Here is a 10506-nt window from a genome sequence, read left to right on the forward strand (position 1 = left end):
TTCAAAAAAAAAAAAAAAAACTCATGGGAAGGAAGAGTTGGTGTCGCTTACGCGTGGCTTGCCATCTACCACCACATGTGGGACGCCGTTGAGCGGAGGCACAAGCGCACCAGTTTGTTTCCCATACTTGAGTGAAAGCTGGAGTGGAGCAAACAACGTAACACTCTGGTTAGCAATGCAACTATAAAATGTACTGTACGTACTACAGTACTATACTATGTGATTGATACTAGTAGTAGTACAATACAATGCAGCTTCATAGGAACGGAACGGAACGGAGCGGAGCGGACCTTGTGGCCATGCTCACTCTTGTAGCACTCCGTGACAGCCTTGGGTTCGAGCCCCAGTTTGTGGAAGCACGACTCCCACTCCCCCTGTATTTCGTTCATCACGAGGCCCTCCACGCAGTTGATGAAACCGAAATGCACATTCTGCAACCAACAACAGCTACCCGTGAGGAGAGACGACGATGAGATGCAAATGAATTACCACGTCCGGCCAGGCGTCGATGGCGCAAGCCTCCACCGTGTTGAGAAGGCATTCCTCGGGGCCATGCTGAATGCAAGCCAATAATATCCCAACGTTAGTATGAGCATCAGCCCAAACGAACTGAGAACGTATAAATGACCAAAGGAAGAAGGAGAAGAGAGCACGATTGATCGGTGGACGATGGCGCACCTCACATGTGATTGTGCCGTCCTTGCCGACCTTGGCGTTGCCGTAGGGGACGAGAGTCACGTCCGCGGCCTCCAGGAGGCCGTCCTCCAAGGCTTCGGCGAGGCGGTCCGTCACGAACTGCGCTGAGCTGGGGCACAGGGACTCGTAGTAAAGCTCCACAGGCACCTTCCCGTTCCCTGCCGCGCCAGCTGAGGAGGGGGCGCCGCGTCCGATCAACAGGAGGAGCGCGGCGAGGAGGAGGAAATGGTGCAGGCGGGCGGCCATGGTGGACACTGCAGAGGCGAAGGTTGCCGTCGGGAGCTTGGATGAATGGAGGAGCTTGGCAGTGGTGGGTTTATATAAGCGATTAGGGTGGCCACGTGTTTAGCGAGGTGCTTTAAAGGCCAAACTGACGAGCATCCTCTCTGTGTGTGCCAGTGTGTGGCGACGTGGTGCATGTCTCAAGGTGTAAATTTTTTTTTTTTTGAAACTGCGGGTGTAAATTGATGAATGATTCCCACCATTTTCATCTACGTACGAGCATCTGCCATCCGCACTATAGAACGATGACGCAAATCGGCAGAAATGGTTTCTAGATGCAGAAAATGGTTCCCACAATCAAGTGGACCTTGTTTCTTCTGGAAAAGCTTGACAACTCTAGACAAGAACTCGGTGCCAAACATCTCCTTCAATACATCAAGATGGCAAATGACCGATGGGGGATTGGTAGTGACGTTTCTAGAAGCTACAAAAAACAAAACCTCAAAGGAGGTGGCTTGCAATTAATTTGTAACCATTCCATAAGCCGAAAACTTCAAGAGAATTCTACGGTAGCATGGTTGGTGGTGCCTAAACTTGTGTTCTGCCCATCAACTAAGTCATAACTCACCCTGAGGAAGATAGGCGGCAACTTGTGTTCACTTCCTCTTGAGGATTGCCGGTAGTGGTGTTTCTAAAAGCTACTCCCTCCGTTTCAAAATAGATAACTCAACTTTAATACAAAATTAGTATAAAATTGGGTCATCTATTTTGAAAGGGAGGAAGTAGCAAATACAGTACAAAACATCAAAGGGAGTGGCTTGCAATTAATTAGTAACCACTCCATAAGCTAAAAACTTCAAGAGAATTCCACGGTAGCACAGCTGGTAGTGGAGCCTAAACTTATGTTCTGCCCATCAACCAAGACATAGGTGGCAATTGCTGACTAGTACAGTAGTACTATGTTTTATCTTCCATTTTTGAAATCGCAAACCATGATTCTCTGCCGGCTCGCCGTAGCGTGTTAGCATAGCATTACTACTTCATAGAGATGATGAGAGATAACACTCGTCTTAGCTCTAGAGTAATTAAGACAAGGCAACCAAGCGTGTTGCGTTGCACTACAAATTTATTCAGTGTTTTTTCTTTGCGGGGAAAAAATATATTCAGTGGATCTTCTTACAACGCAGAAACAAACAGAAAGAGAAACAGTGGCAAATGCGCTGCGTTAAATGTTATAGGAGTGCATGTATACTGCATAGAATTAGCTATTAGCGCCCCCACCCTTTTTAAAATTCAATTTCGTTTTCACTTGGCAGCTATGAAGAAAATCAATTTCATAATTTCACATGTTTCACATTTTTAGTTGCTGAATTTGAAAAAAAATCTCCATAGCTCTTAGGTGAATTTGAATTTGAAACTGAAATTTGTTTCTAGAGGGTCACCTTCTCCACCACACTGTATTTTTCAGAATTTTTTAAACATTTGAAATTATAGTTTCACCGGTTTCCACCAAATCTTGGTTTTCATTGGATACTTTCTCTATCTTAGAGTTCTCCTTGCTAGTAATTTGTATGAGTTCTAACAAATATAATTAGCTTTAACGAAAACCAGAGAAAAAATAAAACCGCATATGTGGCTAGTCCAGTTAGCATAAAATGTGGGAGGGAATTTAAAATGTATCACAAACTTGCCTAAATTGGGAATTTTCACTAAATGGGGTAATATCTGTCACAAACATGAATTTAGTGGGTAAAAGATGGAATTCACTCTTTTATTCACATAGTGGTACTTGTGTGGCGTTGACCTACAAATTTGGGGATGAAGAGTATCATGTGCTCAAAAGCCACGAATTGTTTTTTTCTTTGCAGGGCCCTCATTTCAATGTATTTCATCGTGGAAATTTACACACATGTACATTATGACTCCATGTATATCTGTATTTTTCGGATTTGTCTGAAATGTAGAAATATGATTTTTGATTAAAAAATTCAAAAAAGGCCTCCAAAATCAATTTTTGGAAATAAAATAGAGAAATTTCTATGTAAAGACAACATGGATCTCTTGCTGCTAAGCTGGATGGCCCACATAGAAAATCCACGCTTACTTAGGTTCGTTAGTTCAACAAACCAGAAACCAGATAGGGCTAGCAGGATCACCATAGCTCACGATTATTATCGCACGTTGTATATCTCCATATTAACTTGGACACGGCCAAATAAAAAACTTGAACAGAAAAATAAAACTCACAATGCTCACGTATATCTCCATATTAACTTGAACAGGAATTTACATCACCATAACTCACTTTATTATCTAGATGTGCTTTAGCAATACTGCCATAATTAACCTGACCAGAAAGATGAAACGGCCCTATATTCACGTGTATCGGTATAGGAGCCCCGAAAGGAGACATATACAATTTATCAATTGTCATCACCCTGGACCATCTTAATCTTAATCTTGTCGTCGACCCCTTCATCCAGCTCGAAATCGCCGGAGTTGTAGGTGACACCGTTGCCAGCCTCCACCACCTGTTGTACGATTGGGTAGTCACGGCCCAGCCCTTGGCAAATCTTGGGAGGATGGCCCTTGTAAGCCTTGCAGACGTAAGCTTCGAAGTTCTCGTAGTCCTGAAACAAACAAGCTCGTCATGATTCAAGAACTAGCGTATGCTTATATGGTGAAACTCCGACATGAAGGTGAGCAAACAGTTAGTAAAATGTGAAATCTTCCATCATGATTGGATCAAAAACTTGAGAAGAGTGGTTGTTGCTTACCTCATACAGCGGCTGGCCATCAACCACCACCCATGGAACGTACTTGTGCGGGGGCACAAGCGCATCAGTCTGTTTCCCATACTTGAGCGAAAGCTAGATGGAGCAAGCAAAATACGAACACTGTGGTTAGCAATATTGCCTATAAAATGTATGTGATGATACAACGCAGAGGCAAGGGGAACGGACCTTGTGGCCATGCTCACTGTTGTAGCACTCCATGACAGGCTTGGGGTCAAGCCCCTGTTTCTGGAAGCACGACTCCCATTCCTCGCACTTGCGGTTCATCACCAGGTCCTCCACGCAGTTGATGAAACCGAAATGCACATTCTGCAACCAGTGACAAGTAGCTATCATATCAAAGAGTATGTGTAACAAAATTCTCCAGACTTGTAGCAGAACTGTCTAGATTTGAGGTGAGAACTTGGACCTGGGGAAGTGACGACAGCTAGCTAATGACTATTCTATTACTACTATAACTGATACGAAGTTCGCGTCGTGATTATTGTATCATAGTCCAGCCTATTCTTTGCTGAGAACTTAATGAAGTTGCAACAATACGTTGGTGGTGAAGCTGTGAGCAGAGATTATGATGAGATGTGGATGAATTACCAAATCCGGCCAGGCTTCGATGGCGCAAGCCTCCACGTTGTTGAGAAGGCATTCATCGGGGCCATGCTGCAACAAGCCAAAATCCCAATATTAGTATGAGCATCAGCACCATCCACAGCTAAATAGTCAGTAATTAACATTGCTAATTAGAAAGTACTACTCAGAACTAAGCACACACCCAGGATCCCTGATTGAACAAAGAAACATCTATAATAAGATAACCAAAGGAAGAAGCAGAGGAACGGATTGGGCGCGCGGCGATGGCACACCTGACAGGTGATGGCACCGTGCGCGTCCACCTTGGCGTTGCCATAGGGAACGAGGGTGAGGTCCGCGGCATCAAGGAGTCCATCCTTGAAGAGTCTGGCGAGGCTGTTCACCACGAAGTGCGCTGAGAAGGGGCACAGCGACTCATAGTAGAGCGCCATGCTAACCTTCCCGCTCCCCGCCGTGACTACATCGCCATTGGCGCTCGCGGAGGAGACGCTGAGCAGCAGGAGTAGCACGGGGAGGAGGAGGAAACGGTGGGGGCGGGTGGCCATGGGGTTTGCTCGTCCGGTCGATCAATGGGCAGAAGATCAGTGTGCAGAGAAGAAGGTGGAGCCTTGGAGTGAGTGCAGGAGCTTGGCAGTGAGGGGTTTATATTGGCGATTAGGGTGATGGGCTGGTCGCCACGTGTGCAGCGAGGTGGTTTAAAGGACAAACTAGAATTGCTCGGCCGTGTGTGGCGATGTGGTGCATATTTGAGGATGTGAAATGATGAGTGGTTCCCACCATTTCATCTTATGAGCATCTGCACGATGAAATGATGAGGATTTCAAGATGCATTTGTAAAACTAAAACTATTGCACACTCCAATGAACCTTGTTTCTTCTGGAAGAGTTTCCATTCTAGACAAAAGCACTAGGTGCGGTACACTTAGGTCGCATAAACCAGAAGGTAAGCAACTTGTTGAGGATTGTTAGTGGCGTTTCTAAAAGCTAGCAAATACAAAACCTCAATGGAAGTGGCTTTGCAGTGAATTATAGTAACTCTTCCATAAGCTGAAAACTACAAGAGATCTCTAAGGTGGAAGGGCTGGTAGTGGAGAGAGCCTAACTTGTGGTCTGCCCGAAAACCAGGCCATTAATCACCGTAGGAATACATGATTGTAGGTGACGGTTGCAAAGCATGTTCTCCTCCTCTTTTAGAATCATCGCAAACCATGCTCATGCGTAGTGGGCTGGTGGGTTGTAGTGGTACGGCATTACTAGTTGAGATCTGAGAGAGAAGTCATTGTAGCTCTAGTGTAAGTAAGACAATTAGACAAGGCAGCCAGGTGCGTGCACTTGTTTTGTTGATAATACAAATTCAGTTATTTCTTGCGTACAAGGCAGAAACAAACAGAGAGGGAAACAATAGCAAATGGGCCGCACTAAATGGAGCCTATGCCAAACGTTTTGGGCCGCGCGTTCGGCAAGTATCTTGCTAGTATCGTATATGGATCCACCTTGTTTCCCTAACCAGTAAAGAAAAGGGCATGACGGCGACTGATTAGCAGCAAGCAATACGCCTTGGCCGCTATGATGCCACGCTGCTGCCACCACTACCTTCAAAATATCTCTGCCCGCAAAATCAAGAAACTAGCTTTGGAATTGGCCCAAGGCAAGAGAACAGGATATTCGTTGCAAAGTAATTCAGTGTTATTCCTTGCGTACAAGGCAGAAACAAACAGAAAGAGAAACAATAGCAAATGGGCCGCGCTAAATTGAGCCTATGCCAAACGTTTTGGGCCGCGCGTTCGACAAGTGTTATACTAGTACGGATCCACCTTGTTTCTCTAACCAGTAAAAAAAACGGCATGACGGCGACTAATTAGCAGCAATACGCCTTGGCCGCTATGATGCCACGCTACTGCCACCACTACCGTTCAAAGTATTTCTGCAGTAATGAGCCGCTAATTATGAAGCTAGCTACTCTACGAAATTGGTCGGAGGCGTCGATTAATTACCAAGGCAGAGAGAACAAAAGATTTGTGGCAGGGTAATTCAGTAACTAGCTAGGAATCAATTTGTGAGCTGGATGATTCAGGGGGAATTAATCGGGGACTGGATCACTGAGAGGGCTAGCGGCAGCACCTGGCAGGAGATGGTGTTGTTGGCGCCGCGGACGTGGGCGTTGCCGTAGGGGACGAGCAGGAGGTCGACGGCGCCGATGAGCCCGCTGTCGAAGATCCCGGCGAGGCGGGTGACGATGAAGCGCGAGCAGTAGGGGCAGAGCGACTCGTAGTAGAGCGCCAGGGACACCCTGGGCGGCCCCGCGGCCGCGGCCGGGGCCGGCGGCAGGAGGGCGGCGAGGATGGCCGGCAGGAGCAGGACGAAGCGGAGGGCGCGACGGGAAGTGGCCATGGCGCGCAGGGGGGGTCGCGTCCGTCCCGAGAGGAGTTCTCCTCTCCTGGTCAACGGAGAGCGGTAAGTTTTTTGTGTCTCGATGGGTATAGACGGGATCACGGGAACATACGTGCGTGCCGGAAGGAAGGAAGTTCACGGCTTCATGTTTTGGAGGGACGTGTCACGATTCCATGGTCAAGCAGGAGAGCTGTCTGTGAGGCCAACGATGCGCCATCAGGTGAATAGGTGATCGCCATCAACATCAAGTTTGAACGGGACCCTCTATCCATGTACCTGAAATTTCTTTTGCCATCGGTCACTTTTTTCTTTCTGAAAGAGCCATCGGTCACTTTTATCAACAGCCACTATATCTTCATTTCAAATAGATCGCGGTATTGTTTATCTTCCTCCTCCCTTTCTTCTTCCGGGTACCCCCTTCTTCCTCCTCCCTTTCTTCTTCCGGGTACCCCTTCTTCCTCCTCCAAACACCCCCAGCGGCTTAACCGCCGGCCTCCACCACCCGCGGCCGGCAGACACTACCGGGCACCGCCCCGCCCTCCCGTTAACCTCCCCCTATCGCCGTTGCTGGCCACCGTCCAGGACACTCCTGTAAGCCCAGCGCCACCCATGAAAACCTTCGGCGATCCTCTACACACCCACACCCCTAAGATAGATAATGGGGTCATGACTTCATCCTAAGATAGATGGTGGGGCTAGTTCTTCTCCGGCAAGCTTGTTTCTTCTCCGGCGAGGTCCGGCCAAGAGGGAAACAAGAAGGAAAAAAGTGGCCGACACGAAAAAGAATTTCAGGCACCTAAGAAATAGCAAATCCGAGTTTGAACACCATTCTGTGAAGCACTGGCCTAGAGAGGCACACTATCTTTGAGCTCCACGTACCAGAATCAGTCCGTCTGTGTGGCTGGATGATCCCCTGATTTCCTGGTTGATAATGTAACAATTACTGTGAGCTAAATAAAGGTTAATTTTCCTGTCCAAGAAAAGTTGCACTACCTCAACTCGACAGGTCCAGAGCTGAGCAGTTGTCACCAGAGTACAAGTGCATACATCAGTTGATCCAACTGCAGATAAAAACAGGAGCTACACACAAAACTGGCAAAGCCTCCCCAAAAAATTGTACCTGCACTGGACAGGTCCGTAGCTGAGCAGTGGTCACCGGTACAAAGTGGATACAGGAGTTCATCCAACTACAGACAAAAACAGGAGCCACACACACAAAATCCCAAGAGAAAAGAAGAAGGAGCAACACAAAACTGGCTGAGCCTAGCCTCCCCCAAAAGAAGCTCAGAGTTTCAGTCACAAACACATCACTGACAAGGAATGCAAGCTCATAGTCACAAGGTTGTAACAAATGAATCTTTCCTCTGTCCACAAAAATCTTAATCAAATACAGTTAACAGAAACAAGCGCATGCCTCTTTGCAGTGAACAAAACACCTCACAAGCATGCACGATCGAGCTCTACCACGTGGTCATAGTTCACGGTCAAACTCTACAGCCTACGGCAAACCTCTGGGAAGCGGTTCCGGCTTCCAGCTACATCTGCTTATAACCTATATTTAGTGATATGGTCCTAATATACAAGTCTAAAGGGAAGGGGTAGGGCACAAAGCAAGCTGCCCTCAAGCAGAGATCACGCGTACGTCGTCCCAGCGCAAGAACTTCGTGATTGCCACATAACTCATTGCCTCTTGGGCTCCTCGCCGGGAACTTCAGCAAAGCAGACAGGGCATACCTGCAGAGCAAATGCATACTCCTGTCAGCTAAAGAGGCAGGGGGTAGAAACAAGAAGCGGATACGGATTGTTCTGTTTCCTTATCGCAGACCTTGTTGATGGTAAGCCATTTTGTCACGCAGCTGGCGTGGTACACATGCTTGCAGGGGAGTGCCATCTGCAGATCCCCTCTCCGATACTCCATTTGACAGATTACACACCTGTTTGTTACCCATATGAAAGTTCTAAAAGTTACATATCTTCCTTTCCATTTAAGAATCAGGTTGCTGTAACTGCGTCCTCTACAGGTAAGCGAAAAACAGAAGAGCTCTTTTACAGTACCCCTAAATGATTATGAGCCCTCCATTTCTGTTAATCCGATGGATGATCTTAATCGGTACTCCAACAAGTGTGCAAGAGAGTACCAACTGAAAAAGCTAGGGAGTACCCCGATCTTAGGGGTAAAAATGTAATCTAGATGCAATTAATTTATCGTATCAGTACGGCTGCTACATAATAACGTTTCAACTTGACGTGATTAATTATTTTTAGAACCCTAATTCTTCACTGGGATAGACGCCGGCGGCGGCCATGCCATCCCCGCATCAGAGTCTCAGGGAGAGACGGCCATGAAGGCATGGCTGCTCAAGTACTTGTCAAGCGGCGTCAGCTGGGTATGGTCACCAACCAGGGCAACGCTGAAGCGACAGGACCAGGGCGAGGCGGGATCACTAGGTCGGCTGGAGCTCCATCATGCTTGCGTTGACCAAGTGGTGGACGTTCATGTGTGGGGTTGATCTGGCCAAGGGATAGCATTGGCAGCCGCGTGCGTAACAGCTCATGAGATGATGGCGGCACGCCTATAGGCCGATAAACACCCGATTTTTTTAGGGTACTCGCTTTTTTTTGACATGGATAAACAGACGCGTTACCAAACAATTTATAGCAGATCTGATGTGAAAGATATCGCTTAAGAATATGAGAAAAATGACTAGACTACCCTTTCAGGTGGATGGCCAGATTTTAGTGGCACTCCATCCCTTCTTAAGGGAGTACCAGGGTACCGTAAAAGAGCTCAAACAGAATATTGCACTCAAGATGCAGCATCGGTGTCAATGCAGACGGAACTATTATGGTATGCTTCAAAAGTTTACAAGGTAAACCTGCCTAGCCGAAAACTAAAAGCCTAAACCTACAGCGGCCTATAGCATGCCAAGAGGGCACGCACAAAGTAGGACAAAGTCATGCCAAGAGATTGCAGCAACATCTAACCTTTCACGGCGTTTTTTCTTCCTTGAAAATAAACCACACTTGAATTTGGTGATTGGAAGTGCTGAAATGCTTTCTTGGGAGAGACCCCGACTTTGGGTTCCAACTGCCTCGCCCAAATCCAACAATTCCTGTCAACAAAAACTTGTAAGCGAACCAAGTTCCAGAAATAATAAGATGAGACAAAGAAAACTAACAATGAAACGAATGATTAATGGACATAGAGCTTAACCATTGAAGAGTATTGTACTATTGTTAGTTGAATAGTTCCGGTGCATGGAGCAAAAGAAAAGCAGTGTGATGTGTGGATGTATATATCTACTCGTGACTTTACAAGCATGTACTTTCAGATAAGCACAGCAAAAATACTGCTAAGTGATTATTCAAGTAACAAAAAATTTCTTCATCTTAAGTCACATCATCCTTGATGTCCAGTATTTTGGTCCTCAAAGCACCCAAATAAGAACAATAAATTGATCAATCCAATTGTGCATGGTGTAACCACTGCAGACTTTTACCTATCTAGCTGAACCCAACATATAAATCAGATGCAGAAGATGACACATATATCAAAGTGGGTTTTACATGAAACAGCGAGCATGAGAGCATGGTTACACAAGTCATGCAAGAGAAGTCATTAACCTCATATGTCATGTTGTCAGGATCAATGCTGTCTTGCCAAACAACCTGGAAATAAAACAGTATTATATTTCAGTGAATCAATGAGGAAATACCTTTTGGGTAGATGAGAAATAAAGTGTACATAGGAAACCTGGAAATAAATAAACAATGTTACCACATAGTTCTGGTGGGATATGGTCAGGTATCAAGTT

The 10506-nt window shown here is 46.3% G+C and overlaps 3 protein-coding genes across 4 annotated transcripts in view; all 3 read right to left on the reverse strand.

The window, feature by feature from the left end:
• The window catches only part of LOC123081861 (gamma-interferon-responsive lysosomal thiol protein-like), a 1651-nt gene extending 686 nt beyond the window's left edge, over positions 1 to 965 (reverse strand). Inside the window, exons 1-4 of one of the 2 annotated variants that reach the window (XM_044504370.1) lie at positions 679 to 965; positions 490 to 555; positions 291 to 374; positions 52 to 138 (exon numbers count right to left, since the gene is read on the reverse strand). In XM_044504370.1, the coding sequence (XP_044360305.1) occupies positions 52 to 138; positions 291 to 374; positions 490 to 555; positions 679 to 942 (501 nt within the window). In that variant the 5' untranslated portion in view covers positions 943 to 965. Of the gene's footprint in view, positions 1 to 51; positions 139 to 290; positions 432 to 489; positions 556 to 678 lie in introns of both variants that reach the window. The other variant, XM_044504371.1, reaches the window with a different exon arrangement.
• Positions 966 to 3155: 2190 nt separating this feature from the next.
• LOC123085601 (gamma-interferon-responsive lysosomal thiol protein) lies at positions 3156 to 6586 on the reverse strand (the record flags this gene model as incomplete). Its single annotated transcript, XM_044507263.1, is given in 5 exon segments — positions 3156 to 3548; positions 3696 to 3788; positions 3882 to 4022; positions 4305 to 4370; positions 6422 to 6586. Coding segments are annotated over 5 exon segments (672 nt in total), but the record flags the coding sequence as incomplete, so codon positions are not given.
• Positions 6587 to 8049: 1463 nt separating this feature from the next.
• The window catches only part of LOC123085602 (E3 ubiquitin-protein ligase BIG BROTHER), a 5729-nt gene continuing 3272 nt past the window's right edge, over positions 8050 to 10506 (reverse strand). The window contains exons 5-8 of the mRNA XM_044507265.1: positions 10316 to 10360; positions 9677 to 9804; positions 8517 to 8625; positions 8050 to 8425 (exon numbers count right to left, since the gene is read on the reverse strand). Coding sequence (XP_044363200.1) covers positions 8372 to 8425; positions 8517 to 8625; positions 9677 to 9804; positions 10316 to 10360 — 336 coding nt within the window. The 3' untranslated portion in view covers positions 8050 to 8371. The remainder of the gene's footprint in view (positions 8426 to 8516; positions 8626 to 9676; positions 9805 to 10315; positions 10361 to 10506) is intronic.

Source organism: Triticum aestivum, chromosome 4A (genome assembly GCF_018294505.1).
Source record: "Triticum aestivum cultivar Chinese Spring chromosome 4A, IWGSC CS RefSeq v2.1, whole genome shotgun sequence".
Taxonomy (NCBI): domain Eukaryota; kingdom Viridiplantae; phylum Streptophyta; class Magnoliopsida; order Poales; family Poaceae; genus Triticum; species Triticum aestivum.